This window comes from Sorex araneus, chromosome 5, assembly GCF_027595985.1.
Source record: "Sorex araneus isolate mSorAra2 chromosome 5, mSorAra2.pri, whole genome shotgun sequence".
Lineage (NCBI taxonomy): Eukaryota > Metazoa > Chordata > Mammalia > Eulipotyphla > Soricidae > Sorex > Sorex araneus.
The window spans coordinates 82,007,449-82,024,526 of NC_073306.1; the positions used below are offsets into that span (position 1 = coordinate 82,007,449).

At 49.4% G+C, this 17,078-nt stretch overlaps 1 protein-coding gene across 1 annotated transcript in view; it reads right to left on the reverse strand.

Moving 5' to 3' along the window:
- BCAR3 (BCAR3 adaptor protein, NSP family member) overlaps nucleotides 1-17,078 on the reverse strand; it is a 128,754-nt gene that overhangs the window by 66,835 nt on the left and 44,841 nt on the right. The window contains exon 3 of the mRNA XM_055140512.1: nucleotides 15,425-15,464. Within this exon, the coding sequence (XP_054996487.1) occupies nucleotides 15,425-15,464 (40 nt within the window). The remainder of the gene's footprint in view (nucleotides 1-15,424; nucleotides 15,465-17,078) is intronic.

The following is a 17,078-nucleotide window of genomic DNA, read 5'->3' on the forward strand; positions in this document are numbered from 1 at the left end:
CACCTTCAGGGACTACAGAACATTTCAACGGGCGTTTCTGCTTGCAGGAAATCTGGGCTCTCAATCAGAGGCACCTGCAGAGACTCGCCCTTACCAACGCGTGCCAGGTGGAACTGATAAGCGGGGGTTTCTTGTTTTGTTTGGCGGGAGAAGAGGGAATGTGGGGTCAACCTAGTGATGCTCAGGGAGCACTCCTGGTGGTGCTTGGGGGATCATACGTGGTGGCAGAGATGGAATGGGGTCAGGCGCGTGTAAGGCAAGTGCCTTAACCCAAACTCTCCAGCCCGGGGTGGGGGGTGGTGTGTGTGTGTGTGTGTGTGTGTGTGTGTGTGTGTGTGTGTGTGTGTGTGTGTGTGTGTGTGTGTGTGTGTGTGTGTGTGTGTGTGTGTGTGTGTGTGTGTGTGTGTGTGTGTGTGTGTGTCTGTGTGTGTCTGTGTGTGTGTGTCTGTGTGTGTCTGTGTGTGTCTGTGTGTGTGTGTGTGTGTCTGTGTCTGTGTGTGTCTGTGTGTGTCTGTGTCTGTGTGTGTCTGTGTCTGTGTGTGTCTGTGTCTGTGTTATTTCTTTGGTTTTTCTCCCAAGAAGCTCCCAGAACACTGTCGACCCCCCCCAACTCGTGTGTGTGTGTGTGTGTGTGTGTGTTGGGAGGGAGGGATGTGTGTGTGTGTTAGTGTTATTTCTTTAGTTTTTCTCCCAAGCTGTGTTCAGGACTGACTCCTGCTTCAAACCCGAGAAGCTCCCAGAACGCTGTCGCCCCCCAACTCGTGTGTGTGTGTGTGTGTGTGTGTGTGTGTGTGTGTGTTATTTCTTTAGTTTTTCTCCCAAGCTGTGTTCAGGACTGACTCCTGCTTCAAGCCCGAGAAGCTCCCAGAACACTGTCGCCCCCCAACTCCTGTGCTCCACGTGTGTCATCCTGGACTCTGCAACGCAGGAGGCGAGACACCACACCTCGGCTCAGCCCAGGCCCTTTCCAGAAAGGACAAAGAGGAGACGGGACTGTCACAGACTCAGCGGGATGACAGAGACCCCTTTCGGAAACACCCACCTGGGCCTGGACACACTGAGAATCTGCTTGGAGACTCAGTCACAGGAAATCGCCCATCTGTGTCTGCTTCTCTTCTGCACAAATAGCTCTTTTGAGCATGTGAATGGGGCTTTATGTAGTTAAGTTCTCGTCCACTGGCTAATAAATATGTGGCCTGGCCTCACAGCCCAGGTTCCTGTGGCCTGGACAGTGAGGTCATTCAAGGAACAATGAGATGCCATCTGGAGGGAGCCAGGGCTCCAAAGGAAATTGCCTCGGAGGGCCAAATAGCATGTTCTCATCCCCGGGGGCTGACACATCCTTATCTTCACTGACATCAGTGACCGCTGGCCCGCAGCCAGCCAGTTCGTGCTGGGAATACACAGCGAGCAGTGGGCCAGGCAGTCAAGGGAAGCTAAGGGAGCAGGAGAATGCTGGTTTTCAGGCTGCCCCAGTACACTGATCCCGGAAATGAACTGATCCCTTGACTGTCCTCTCACATCCACGCTCAGCATCTCTGCTGCAAAGCAGGCCGCAGCCTCATCAAGCTCAGGGCTTTCCTGGTTTAATTCAAAGCAATTAGAGCAGCGCAGAGCAGCGACTGCCCAGGCCTGGCCCTTTGCAGTTCATAATGAGCAATGACTTAGCTATGGAAATAGAGTTACTCTGTACTGAGGCTTCAACATCCACTCAATTATCAAGTACAGACCCACAGCTGGGAACTTGAACGTTTACTACGGATTTGCTTTAAAACGTTAAATGGGGGCTGGAGCGATAGCACAGCGGGTAGGGTGTTTGCCTTGCACGCGGCCGACCCGGGTTCGATTCCCAGCATCCCATATGGTCCCCTGAGCACCGCCAGGGGTAATTCCTGAGTGCAGAGCCAGGAGTAACCCCTGTGCATTGCCGGGTGTGACCCCCCCCAAAAAAAGTTAAATGAAAATCTGAATCTAATGAAAAAAAATAAAAAACCAATGCCCCTTCTTAATAAACAGTACCATTACATGGAAATGCAATGCTTGAGCCAGCTGGATTAAAGAAAAGAAAAGCCACCTTAGGAGCTGGAGAGAGAGTAGAGGAATAGGGCGCTTGCCTCACACATGGCAGCTCACCAGTTCAACCACCAAAACCATATATGCTCCCACGGGCTCCAATGGGAGTGACCCCTGAGCACAGAGCCAGAGGTCATCCCTGAGCATCACTGGCGGTGGCTCCCAAACAATAATGCTGCTGCTGCTGTTGATGATATAGAACCTTGTTTTCCCTCTTCCCCTGATATTTAGGTTGACCAAGCAAAAGCAACACTAATTTAAACTGCTGGCACTTGAGCACAGAACAAGGAAGGGCACCCAGCGGCCTGGGCTGTCTGACATTCCTTGATGGCTCTATTTACAATGCACACTCTTAATTAATGACGGGTAGTAGCCAGCTGCACCAAGGAAGTCCCTGCTGAAGCAGCAGGAAGGACTCACTGTTATAATGCTCTGGGCCCAGGGTGCGCATCACAAACATTCCATGTGCCCGCAGGCAACAGCGTCCAGGTGAGCAGGGATCTGAACTAGCTGCCCTTCCAGGGCAGTGGGGTTTACCTGGCAGGTTCTGGACACTCGGACAAAGTCCAACCCAGCAGGGAGACAAAGGACCATCTCTGTCAGCAAAGATGAAACAAGCTTCAACTGAGATTTAGAATTTGGGGGAACTTAGACTCATCATCTGACAGCTTCCCTCACGCTCCATGATTTTTCTGATGAGAGGTAACAGGCAGATTTTTTTTTGGGGGGGGGGGGATTCTGGGGAGTGCCATTCCTGGTAATTCTTGGCCAGCTGGGCCTGATGGTCAGGTGTGAAGGCCCAGGATACAGGGGTTGGGCCCTTTGGAACTGTTGGGGAGAGCAGGGCCACCCTAGCTGCTGGTGCTCAAAATAATCTCCCTGGCTCAAATGTCAGTGGTTTTTTTTTTTTTTTCAATTGCATAGTAAACATGTGTTAGTAATTGGGAGATCTGTATAACTCAGTATGCCAGCATTTTTCTTTTTTTTTTTTCCCTTTTGTTCTCCTGAGTGATACTCAGAATGCCCAGAAGCCTCAATCTCTGCCCATCGGGCCAGAGGTGCCACGCAAGGAGCCGTGGATACGATGCTGCTCAGGCTTTGGGAGTCAGGCATGACCCTACCTCCCAGCGGTGCCGGGAGCCCCAGGGCTGCACCCAGGGACACTCTGAACAAAACCAGGGTTGGCAGTCAAACCCAAGCCGGCGCATTCTAGGCATGCTCTCTAACTGCCGTACCAGCTCCAGGTTCCAAGCCAACATTTTCCCAAAGATCAGCAGTGCTGGCACAAACCCACACAAGCAGGGGTGAGCCACCCATTCAAATTCAAAAAATATAGGGCTGGTGACCTTGCTCTAGGGGCCCTACCGGCAGGAGGCCTGGGTTTGATCCTTGGCACTGCTAGGAGCAGCCCCTGAACACGGAGCTGGGAGCAGCTCCAGCACCGCAGGCTATGGTGACCCCCCTCAAAAGAAACAAGAGTCAGGGATACAGTATAGGGGTAGGGCACACATCCACCCAGCCTGGCTTTGATCCTAGCACCATGTCGCCAACCGTCCCTGCCTGTAGCCCAGTGGCCCTAAAGCACTGCCGAGGTGGCCCATGTACCCCCAGCACTGTAGGCCCAAGGCAGCACCACATTCTCGGACCCCAGCAATGAACTAACTATTGGCCTGGTTGGCCAAGTGTTGCCAGGAGGGGCCCTGGGGTCCTTAAGAACTGCTTGGAAGCCCTCCCCCCCACCAAAACAAAGATCAAGCCAGAGAGACACACAGCCAGGAGCGATCCTGGGGCACAGAGCCAGGAGGGTGCCCTGGACTCTGACGGGTGTGGCCAGACAAACACAACACACTGCTACACAGACTGGTGACATTAAAAGGAATGACACAAAAATAATGTTTATTGATCCAGCTCCACATTCCAATAAACTCCCAGAAACAAGAGGTTTTCAAGCTTAAACCCAGTATCAAAAGATCCTACCTGAAAAGGCTATTAAAAATATTCCTCCCGGGGATGGAGCGACAGCATAGCGGGTAGGGCGTTTGCCTTACATACGGCCGACCTGGGTTCGATCCCCGGCACTCCATATGGTCCCCCAGGCATCGCCAGGAGTAATTCCTGAGTGCAGAGCCAGGAGTAACCCCTGAGCATCGCTGGGTGTGACCCAAAACGCAAAAAAAAAAAATATATTCCTCCCACTTTGATCTACATTATCTGTGCAAGACCAGATTTCCACCAAAACAATCCAACACAACAGACTGAATGCTGAAGCACAGATGAGTATCAAGCTGTGTTCCAGCCGGCCAGAAACCAGAGATCTGCAGAGCTGGAAAACAATCCCACTCTTCTCACTCAACCTTATTTTGGAAAATGATTATTTGTCATAAAAATATTATATCCACAAAATGGGTTTCTTATTATTTTTAGATGAATTATATAAACATTTCAACATCCCATATTTTAATGTCTAATAGACCTACAGCTAAAATAATTAAAACTCTTGGGGGTTCTCGATTTTTGTTTTTATTTGGGGATGGGGGGGAGAAATGTCACACCAGGCTGTGCTCAGGGCTTCCCCCTGGCTCTGCACTCAGGGATCACTCCTGGAGGGGCTCAGGGGACCACATGGTGTACCGGGGATCAATCCCAGGTCAGTTATGTGTAAGGCAATTATCTGGTCCTTCAAAAAAAATTTTTTTTAATTTTAGTTTTGATTTGGGGGCCACACTTGGGTGTTGTTCAGGGCTGATTCCTGGCTCAGTGCTCAGAGATCATTCCTGACTGGGCTTTGCGGACCATATGGGTTGCCAGGGTGGATAGTGGGGTGTCAAACCACCACATGAAAGGCAAATGCCCTATCCACTGTACTATCTCTCTGGCCCAGAATGCCCCCCCTTTTTTTTATTGAATCACCATGAGATACAGTTACAAAGCTTTCATGTTTGAGTTTCAGTCATACAATGATCGAACACCCATCCTTCCACCAGTGCACATTTTCTACCACCAATGTCCCCAGTATCCCCTCCCCTCTCTGTGGTACACAATTTTCCCCATATTCTCTCTCTCCTTTTGGGCATTATGGTTTGCAATAAAGATGCTGAGAGGGATGCCCTTTCTTCAACCCATTTGTTCTGCTATCACAGGTACAAGCCACCTTCCTTTCTCCTCTGGTGGCCTCCCAGCACCCTCCCCTGCTCCCGCCCTGGACAAGCTGTGTGCAGGCATCACGGAGAGCAGAACAATGCTGGCACGGCCCCCATCTCTCTCCGAGAACACCTTTGCTCAGACACATGACCTCCTGCAACTGCTCTGACTCCCCCATTCTCTCCTATCACTCTCCTGCCCCACTGCCTCAGTGGACAGGGAGAGGCTTGTGCCAGCCCTGGTTTTGTTCTTTCCCCGTAGACACCCTGTGACTTGCCCACCACTCAAAAAACGCCTCCAGGTGCTAACGTTGCTGGCTGCTCCATCACAAACTTAAAACATCCTAACATCCTCTCCCCTGAATAGTTCAGCTTCTTTCCCCCATCAATCTTGTCTACTCAGCACTCATCACGACATCCCTCGGCTGTTGTCGCTCTTTGTCTTCACACTCCTCCGCCCCAGAATATCTACTTCGGAGAGGCAGGAGCATTGCTTTGTTCACTGCTATGGCTTCAGCTCTTGGGACAGTGACCAGCAGATGGCAGATGCTCAGAGCATAGTTGTTGAATCACATCGTCCTGCTTGCTCCAAACTGCTTTTAAATAGAACAATGTTGGAAAGAACCCAAATGTCAGCAGAGAGCTGGTTAAGTATAATTATATTTCAAGCAATAGAATACCAGAAGGCCATTCAAGGAGGAGGAGGCGAGCTCCTGTTTAGCATGGAAAGATGCCTCATGAAAAAAGCAGAGGGGCCAGGGAGATAGTTCTATGGGCTGGGACGAACGTTTGCATGCAGGAACCCTGCATTCAATCGCAGGGCCACATGGTTCTCTGAACACTGACAGGAGAGCCCCCCCCACACCTAATCTTTCTACCTGGAAGACCATACTTTGTACGTGTGAGTCCTTCCCTGGGTCCTTGGCATCACCCCACACCACCCAGGCAACCCTAGCACCGCAATACCAACCTCAACAACAGTGACACAAATAACCTTCCCGCCATCTTCTGCTCCCGTCTACATGCACACATGAACCCATAGCCCCAAATCTCTGCTGTGCTGATATCTCTCTTGTCTCACTCATCTGAAACCAGATTTCTTCCTGCCAAGCAAACACTTTTTTCAGTTGTCAAGTCACAATTCAAATACCTTTTTTCTCCAGAAAAACTTTTTGGCACCACAGATGAAATATCAAATAAGATCCAGAGATAGTACAGCAGGAAGGGTGTTTTTCTTGCACGAAGCTGACCCGGGTTTAATCCCCTGCACCACTTATGGTACCCTATCCCCGCCAGGAGTGATCCCTGAGCACAGAGCTAAGAGTCAGCCTTGAGCATCACTGGGCTCAAAAACTAAAACAAAAAATCAGATCAATGTCAGCCCTCCTACTTCAAAATGTACATAACATAGTATTGCAGTATTTTAGAGAGCTGGTATCTAATAAAATTAGACAAATAATTCAAATTTTAAATTTCTGAGTTTTAATATGTGTTAAAATTAAGCCAGTAAAATCCCACTTTTTTTTTAATACTATAATCACAACCCTTAATTCTGAAGTTGCAAATACGTCGTGGTTCTCACATTTTAGTATGAAAAGCTCCCGGATATTCGAAGGCTACATGGTCGTGACATGTGATTACCACCAGAGGGCAGAGTTTCACAGTAAACCACTTCAGCCCCCAACTGCCTGACCTCCCATTCCAGGCCCTAGAGGAACAAAGTTTCCTGAGGGATGTATTGATGGATCTTAGCAACAGGGGGGCTGCCAGGGCTATGTGGGCTTTTGTGTTTGTTTAGGGCCACACCCAGTAGGATTCAGGAGACCAACCTGGGCCTCATGCATGCAAAACCTGTCCATTTGTCTCCCTAGCTCGGCACCTGTATATCTGCCTATAGTGTGTACTGAAGGTGGTAGAGTCTTTATCCTATACCTGCTGGCCAGAAAAGGTAGACTAAGGGAACCCCTCTCTGGCGTGAGACAGTAACAATGAAGAATGTCTGAGAAATGTGTAGAGACATGAGGCTTGCTTAGGAAAACAGACCCTGGGAACAATTGCATTTGTTTCTCCCAACAATTTAAAGGTCATTCACATCTTTTTTTTTTTTTTTCTTTTTGGGTCACACCTGGCGATGCACAGGGGTTACTCCTGGCTCTGCACTCAGGAATCACCCCTGGCAGTGCTCAGAGGACCATATGGGATGTTGAGAATCGAACCCGGGTTGGGCGCGTGCAAGGCAAACACCCTACCCGCTGAACTATTGCTCCAGCCCCTTATATCTATTTGTATGTGAACACTGGTCAGCCAGCCTGTCACTAAATGTTAAGAGGAATGGAAGTGGCCCTAAGAGTGTAATAGTGACCTAGAACTTGCATTCCAGGGAGACAAGAACGACGAGATTCCGAGAGGAGCAAGGTCGTGACTGGTTTGTCTACTTCCAGTCGGACACCAGGACAAGGCAGAGCAGCATGCAGAAAATGAGGTGACCCATGGTCCCCCTTGGCCACGGTACTGCTTGGTTACACTTTCCGCTGTTCCTGTTACATGCTCCTGTTACAGGTTTGAAAATACTGTGAGTAACAGGGCGTGCAGAGCGAGAAGTGACCTGAGTGAAACTTACTGTGGCATCCTATTATTACAATGTCTAATTAGTTATTATTATTTTCTGTTTGGGGGGCCTCTGGCAGTGATAAGGTCCTAACCCCTATACTAACTGCTCCCAGTTATTGATACTCATCTTGCTGTGCCTAATTTAGAAATCAAACTTTAGCACAGGTCCATCACTGTAGGAAACACCTGGTTCATAAACTATGCAGGGGGTTGAGCTCACTTGTGTCTACTAGGAACAGCCTAGTAGGAACTAGGAACTATCTAGTTCCTGACCCCCCACCAGGAATTATCCCTGAGTGCAGAGCCAAAAGTATCCCCTGACTGGACATAGCTGGGTGTGGCCACAAAACAAAAAAACAAAAAAATTAAATTAAAAAATAAAATAAAATAAATCAAACAGGCTCTTGACAAGAGATCAGTTACACATCTAAATTGCCCGTCTTCCCCTCTGCCACCTCCTCTCTTAAGTCCTGCCTGGGACTGGAGAAACAGCTCAAAGCGACAGAGCTTCGCATGCAGGAGACTCAACCAGGTATAGCCCAAAACAATACTAAAAAAAATAAGTACTGCCTAGGAACTGTCAACTCACCTAGTGAAACTGAAATGGCCCTTACTCAAGTCTCTGCTTTATTTATTTACTTATTTATTTGGCTTTTTGGGTCATACCCCGCGATGCTCAGGAGTTACTCCTGGCTCTGCACTCACGAATTACTCCTGGCCATGTTCAGAGGACCTTAAGGGTTGCCAGGGATTGAACTGGGTCAGCGTGTGCAAGGCAAACACCGTCCTCACCCTCGTATTTCTGCTTGACGCTGGTGCCGCCCTCACTGTCCATCCCCTGCCTTCCTGCTGGGTTAGGCTCTTTCCTTCTACCTGGACTTGTCCAGATAGTTTCTGATACAGGGGTGTGTGTGTGTGGGGGGGTGATGCTCACAGCTACTGGCTGGAAGAGCCAATGCAGTGAAATACTTCAGAAGCTCAGCACTTTCTCCATCTGATGAGAACTCCTATCTCACGGAGACCCACCATCTCCCGAGGGAAATTCCCCCACCCAAGGGGGCAGGCTGTAAGGCCTCTGGTTGTTTCTTCCCAGGCTTCCTGAGGTCTGACCTGTGAACTGAAAGGGCCATCCTTCCTAGCAGCCTTAGAACACCTTTGTACCATCACCACAACCAGGCAGTCCCCCTCCCACCCCATGTCCCCTAATCCCTTTATCAATCTCCCTTTGGCTCCTTTTAACCTCTGACGCATTTTCTGTCACTGTCACTGTGTCTGATACACAGGCAACAGTCCCCTCCTGTCAGTGGCCCAGAGGCCGCTGTCTGTCCCCCTCCTTTGTAACTCAGCTCCAGGGCATCTGAGCAGTTTTCAGTCTGTCAGTGACCTTAGCATGCAGGTTGTTACGTGGACACGTATTCCATACGGCTGGATTATTTGATTTATTGCTGCAGGGACACACTCGGTGGCAGAGCTCAGGAACTACTCCTGGCTCTGTGCACATCTGTGGTGCTGGGGACAGAAGCGGGGCTGGTCAAGTGTGAGGCAAACACCCTCCCTCCCCACTGTCCTATCTCTTGGGCACTAAGGTGTGACCTTTGACACATAACGAGGTGTCATTAGGCCTGCGGGTCTGTCTTCCCTCTGCATCTTCTGTCTTCCCACCTTGCCGCAGTGGCATTTAAGAAGCAGAGTAACACTCGCTGGACTCCCCCCACACATGATGGGGAAGTTCTGGGGACAGGGTGGGAGAAGCTGGACACCAGCCCTGGCTCTTGCCTGTGGGCAGGGCGCTGGGTTGGTGCCTGGGGCTGCCCCACCCCGGGCATGAGCAAACTCAGGCAGGAGTCTGGGTTCACAGGACCAGCTCAAATCTTGAGAAATGTACAGAGAAATGTACAGCGAGCGTGCCATTGTTTCCCTGAGTCCCTTTCATGACGTTGTTAGCTGGCTGATTCAGAGCGAAAGGGGCCCGCAGCCCTCCGGGAGAAAAGGCTCTTCCCCGCCTTCCCCTCCAAGGCAGCTATTTAACCGTGACCATGGCTGCAGCATCCAGAGTACAAAGCCGGGGTGCAGGGGCCCCCCACCACCTTGGTCTCCCACAGCCTGCCCCATATTCTTGGCACTGGAATTCGCATAATTACTCCGCTTTTAATCTGCTGGGTGACCTGCTGGAGCCCCAGCCTGCTTGCAGGAAACAGCTCGTCTGAGCTGGAAGACGCCTGCAGAAAAGAGTATTGGGAGCTGTGAACCCTCCCAAGGACCCATTTCAAAGGCATGGCTGGGCTCTCGGCCCCATGCATGTGTGTCTGTTTGAAAGGGAGAAGGCTGGAAAGATCCTGGCTTCCATTCAGGCTAACAGCTCACCCCTACCCCAATCCTGAAACTTGAAGCTGCAAAAGGATCGAAAATAAAAACAAAAGAAAAGCAAGCAACCAACAAAAACTCAACACTCCCCGCCCCCACCCCCACCCAGGCTCACAGTGGTTCTAGCAAAAATCCACTGAGGCAGACAACAAAAGGAAAAGTTTGGGAGACAAAGAGACTGCACTGGGCTGGTACTAGCTCACAGCAGACCCCAGGAGAGAGCAGGCCTTGGTCTGCAGGACCCCAAGGGTAAGGCCCGCCTGTACTCCAGAACCCCAGCTCAGTGCAAACACCAGGCAGCTTCATTTTCTTCTCACCTCCACTCTAGTTTCCAGTCATCTTTCCCAAAGAGGATTGACTGTAAATATGGGAACCCTACAGTGCACATTTCTTAGAATCCAGAAAACGAAGACTCTAAAATGTCTCGAGGGCTTGTGGAAGAAGAAACTGAAAAAGAATGAAAACTCGTCATCTCAAAGTGAGGTATAAACGAGACAGGAAAGCATGTAAATTTATGAGTGGAGGGTACACTGCCACTTTAAGAAAGACGCCCCAGGCAGAGCATGGAATGACTAAAACCCATGAAAATGTAAGTGGGTTACAAAGGGAAAAGCACGGTGAATCACAATAGCAGATGTGGGTACTTGTGGGATACTCCCACTCTTTTGAGGCAACCCGGCTAGGTGGGCAATGATGATTATCGCTCACATCCCTGCTTTGAACATTAGAGAAACAATGTGAAGTACTTCCCTTGTTGAAATTAATCTGACCATGTTATGGTCAAGAGTGATGGATTAATCAAGAACCCTGGCCATCTGGGAAAGAGCCTTCCCTGCCACTCCAGCCAGGCAGAGAGAACCCTAACTATGCCACGAGAGCAGGGACCTGACCCACCTGCAGGCCTGGCAGTCGGGGGGCAGGAGATGGAAGCCCAGAGAGAAGGGGGAAGTTCAAGGACACCGGGCGAAGAAAAGCCAGAGCCTGGGGCTGACTCAAGCTCCTCGGCTGCTGTCTAACTAGCAGTGGCCAACAGGGACGCAATCTGGGAAAGTTTCTGCACAGAGCAATTACCATCTACTCATTGATGAATAATTCTTCACGCCCTGAGCAGCTCCCCCTGGGATCTATGAAGCTAGGTGTCGGCACGTGCACTTTAATAGGGATTAGGAGAAGGGCGAAACCCCGACAGGAGCAGCAACCTGGAAGATAAAACTCTTCATATCAGAATTTTCTCACTGCAAGCCATTTCCTCTAAAAAGCTATTTCCTCTATTTGAAAAAGAAAGATGGGGAGCTGGAGTGACAGCACAGCGGGTAGGGTGTTTGCCTTGCACGCAACTGACCCGGGTTCGATTCCCAGAATCCTATATGGTCCCCTGAGCACCGCCAGGGTTAATTCCTGAGTGCAGAGCCAGGAGTAACCCCTGTGCATCGACGGGTGTGACCCAAAAAGAAGAAAAAAAAAAAAACAACAGAAATATGGTTTAGGAGTCAGAGAGTCGGTAAAGGAGATAAGGTGATTGCTTTACCACAAAAAATGTGGCCCACCTGGGTTCGATCCCTGGCGTCACATATGGTCCCCTAAGCACTGTCAGGAATGATCCACCAGATCACCAGATCACAAAGCACCAGAGCTAGAAATAAGCCCTGAGCACTAGGTAAAGCCCCAAAACAAAAATAAATAAATAAATAAATAAATAATAATAATAATAATAATAATATAAGCCTGGTTTTATCTAAGGGTAAGGTATGATCGGTAGACAGAGGAAAATTCCAGAACTAAATTCCAGAACTCTATAGTCCTGAAGGACTACAGAATCAGACCAAACGGAGCTCTGGGAGGTCTGCCCGCCAACGCTTGAAAGCGTTTCTTGTAGCCAGTAAGAGAGAATCAGCTCTACTGGACGTAGAAAGAAGACAGATGATTCTATCAAACATCTCCAAATCAGACCTTCGAGGGAGCAAACGGCGGAAAGAGGAGAGGGCTAAAGAAACGGAGCAGAAGAAGAAAAAGAAAACTCAAAACTCACAGCGCCCCTAGTCCCCTCTGACAGCAGGAATTCAAGGAGACAGAAGCAGCCCATAGATCCCAACCTCTCAGAGGCTCTTTGAACTGCTCTAATCTTTCTAATCCCATCCAAACACGGAATTCAGCCAGGCTCCGCAGTCAGCTGGGAGGCCCCCTTAGGAGTGAGCGGCTGAAGGAGGTAAAAGCACCCCCTCAGCCCCACCTCCAGCTGCTCGGGGCTTTGCAGGTCCTTAGATTTCCCTCACTCCCTGCACAGAGGGGCAATGCGTAGCCTAGCAACCACTGACCCTTTCCCGCTGCTGGTGTGCCGCAATGCAAACCCGGACTTGAGCTCGAGGCTGGCAACAAACTGGCCAGCACTGCATTGGGATTCATCTGCAGCCTCACTCCACTGGGACCAGCCTTAGAGTCTCATCTCTCCCAGACCCAGAGAGGCAGGAAGCCAGAGGAGGGCCCAGACCTTTCTCTCCTATCCAGGCGCCGGGGAACCCAGGTAAAGAGGGTCCCACAGTGCCTGATGGAAAGGACGGTGGCACTTAAAGGCGCAGATTGCACTGCAATTGGGAACCAGGGGAACTGATGTCTGCTGGCCACATCGGGGAGCGTCCACCCGTCACCCTTCCACCTGAGCCCAGACAGGAATTAACCATCACATCATCCCACCCCCTATTCTGAAGTCACCGCAGATTCTCCCCACCCCCTTGAATGTGGTATCATGGCGGTTTTTTTTTTTCTCCTCTGGCTAATCTGATTTCATGTCCAGAAGGGGACATGATACATCATGCTTCAAGCTTCAAACTCAATTGCTACTTTATGCCCCTCAGGTGTTAAATTACAAAGTGAAGGCAGGGAAGATGCAGCTGGAAGTCTGAGGCCAACCATGTCCCACAGTAGCCACCACTCTCTCACCTACCCTGAGAGAGTCTGGGGGGAGGGGCGGGGGTGGCGGGAGGTGGGAGCATCGGGGTCACGCCCTGCAGTGCTCAGGGCTTACCCCTGACTCCGCCCTCAGAAGTCACTCCTGGTGGTGCTCGAGGGGCTCTCTGGGGGGCCAGGGATGGAACCTGAATCAACCCAGTGTTAGGCAAGTGCTTCCCACACTGCACTATCTCTCCGGCCCACACCTGCCCTGACCCTCCAGGCGTTAGACATCTGCACACAGATTTAGGAGGTCTTTGAAGTTATTTTGTTTTTGTTTTTGCCACACCTGGTGGTGGTGCTCAGGGGCTTACTTCTGGCTCTGTCCTCAGGAATCAGTCCAGTTGGTGCTCAGGGGGTCATATGCAGTGCTGTGGAATGAACCAGGGTGGGCCACATGCAAGGTAAGGAAGGTAAGGGCCTTCCCTAGCCTCTGTACTATCCAGTCAAGCTCCTGACCAGAAACGGGCCTGTGATATGCCAGGAAGACGGATGCACACACCCATTCAGACCCCGTGGGTCACAGGTCTCTATAATATGGACATACACAAGGAAATTCTCACACAAATCTCCAAGCCATCTTAATGGGGGGGGGGGGGTGGAGAAAGAGAGAGAGAGAGAATTGATGCATGTATCCAGGACATCATTTATAAAGTTCTGCACAGATTCAGACACAATTACAAACAAGGAGTAACCTTTGGCATGCCTAGCAGGTCCCTGAGGAGTATGGAGTGTCCCCTGAGTCACCCAAAGCAGGTCTATCGCCTGTCACTGTAGGAAAAGGCCAGCTAGACAAAAGCCAGCAACTCCCAATGTTTTCTTCCCAGTCAATATGACTCAACTCACAGTGTATCACAGTGACAAACACTCATGATTGAGATGCCAGGGCTTTGACAATCTATAGATTATTCTGGAAATAATTTAGCTTTAAAATTCATCACTGGACAAAAAAGTTTTACAATTTTGTCAAAGGAAAAAAATTGCTAAGTTCTTGGATTAAGGAGTGTGTACATGCTGGGCAGAGCCTGAGGTAGGCCCCAGAAGGAGACACTCAGTTTCTGACACGTGTGAGAAGGCAGGATTCTTCAAGGACCACTGCAATTTACACAATGGCTTCTAGAACACAGAGAAGATTTCACCGTCAAGCTGATCACAGTCTATCCAGGCTATCCGGAGAAAGGCCAGAGACACATCATCGATACACCTGGACCAGATTCTGAGATCGGTTTCACATCAGAATTCGGTACAGATTACACCTTCGCTGCAGTAAAATACAGTTTGGATAAAGACACAGGCTGGGTCTATAAGCAGGGAAAAATTATCTACCTCTATTCCAATAAATACTGTAATAACTGCTAAACTGGCTTAGTTCTACTAGAGCTTTGTTCTGCACCTTCTATCCTCTGACTGAAAAAGAAGAAATGCAAAACAAAACAAATACAATAAAACCACAGGTGAACAAAAGAGCAACAGGCCTACATACCTGGAAATATGAAGATGGATGCATCAGAGTGCTATGCTTGGAATGATGAAGGTGGGATGTGTGCCTGAGAGGCACCAACATCTTAGCCTCCAGCTCATGACACAACTTCTCCTAAACCCTAATCACAAGCGCTGCCATAAATCCAAGAAGCTAACGGCAACAAGTCAGAATGTTCTACCTACCAAGTTTAATTACAGCTAAAAAAAAAAAAAGCAAAGATAGCTTACCAGCAGATAAAGGAAGATGTAAAAAAAGAGGAAAGATGCAAAAAAGCATCTTTGCTTTCCTCTGAGAATGGAAATGTGGCTTAAACACATTGATAATTTAGAAGCCCTGAAACTCAGCCCCTTTAGAGACTAAAGCAGTAGCACAGGGGGTGGGTACTCAGACCTCAACAGGTGGTAAAACACAACTCAAACCACAAAGTCATTTGTTTTATTTTTTCTACTTAATGGGAATTTTTTTTTTTCACTTCCCTACTGAAATAAGTTTCATCATAGGTACTGACCCTAGACCCTGTTAGGGGTGTTATATGTATGCCCTATAGCCTTTTAAAAATGTTTTGAATTCTAAAACACATCTAGCCCCCGGGGTTCCAGATAAAGGGAAGAGATTATAGTTCTATAACAGGATGGTGTAAACCCTCTACAAAGGTTACTAAAGGTCTAGGAGAGTCAGGTTACCTTGTGGTTGGTTCACTCCAACCAGTTTCCTAAACAAGCCAGAAGGCAACACTATTTGGCAAGTTTTAGAAATAGGAATTACATTACTCAGGGCCCCCGTTACAGGTTCATTTTTGGTTTCCTACCTTCACGTACTCAGGAGCCGAGTCCATACGGTGCTGATCCCTAAAAAAGACAAAATAGACATAGATATTGAGAACATGCATTCTAGGCCAGGGTAACACGTGTCCAATATTATTTCACCCAGTTCATCCGAATTATTAAGTAGGACCCACCTTCCAGACAACACCCAGGAAAGAGAGATAAGGTCGTTAGAACCAAGACTGGTGCCTGGCAAGGCATAGGTAGAGGGGGCGGGTAGGACACCACTACGGCCTCGGTCTAGAAGTCTCATGTGTTTCTGATACCTTCAGTCCCCAAATGTTGGGTTCTTTCACCTAGGAAATCTAACTTCACTAGAGCATTAAAAAAAAAAAAAAACCACTAGCCTATAAAAAGCAGACAGCAAGGAGAACAGTGGGCGGGATAAGAAACACAGGCTGACCAATTAATACACAGTGCTAGGATCTGACCCCGCCCCCACACCCGCCTCCTGTACCACACCCCAGTGGACGGGGAAACTGGAGGCTCAGGTGGGCAGAACAGCTGCCCCAAGGTCACTGGTCACCCAGGTGAGTGAGAGAACAGAGGCTGTGCCCAGTTCCACCTCTATTTTAATTTTCAAACCCCCCCACTTGCCTTTTCTTGTTTCTGCATGACGGAGGTCTGACATGCGGCAGTTGCCACACTTGGGACCAACCCGGTGATTCCAGCAAGGGATCAACTGTCCTCCTGGGCATCACACTGGCTGTTCTACCACCACTGAGCTACCAGCCCCACAGCTCTGCTGCACAACTTTCTTTCTTTCTTTTTTTTTGACTTTCAAGCCATACCTGCTGGTACTCAGGGACTATTCCTGGCTCCATGCTCAGGGGTCACTCCTGGCAGGGCTCCGGGGATAGAACTGCGTTCAAGGTAAGCACCTGATGTCCTGTGCTATCTCTCAGGCCCAATTTTCTCATTTTTCTTACTGCTCTTTCCCCTCAGTCTTCACTTCTATTGTCAATTCACCCACATTTTTTTAATTGGTGAATCACCATGAGGTACAGTTATATACTTACAAACTTTTGTGTTTGCATTTCAGTCATACTATGATCAAGTACCCACCCCTCCACCAGTGCCCATTCTACACCATCAATGATCCCAGCATCCCCCACCCCCACCCCACCTCTGTAACAGGGCATTCCCTTTTGTTCTCTCTCTCCTTTTGTCACCCATATGGGGAGAGAAGTTGCCTGACTCAAAACTAGTCCTGGTCTGGTCTGGAATGGGGTGGGGGCTGTACCTTGGGTCTGCAGGCAGGGCGTTTGCACAGAGGCAAAAGACTTCCTCCATACAAACATTAGGTTGTGCGGTAAGTTCCTTTGTGGTACCCAGGGATCCACAGTTTCTCTGGATACTAGCCCATCAAAGAGGGCAATAAATCAGCCTTTCAGAGCCTTAAAGCAAGGCATACTGTGTTGCCTAAGCTGGTGTTGGATTCATAAAGCATTCCCCAGAGCAACAAGCTGTCTGCTGTGCCCAGCCAGCGCATCAAGGGGCTCTTGCTCTCGCTCTCTCCTCCCTCTCTCCCTTTCTCCCTCTCTCCCTCCCTTCCTCCTCCCTCTTCTCTCTCTCTCTCTCTCTCTCTCTCTCTCTCTCTCTCTCTCTCTCTCTCTCTCTCTCTCTCTCTCTCTCTCT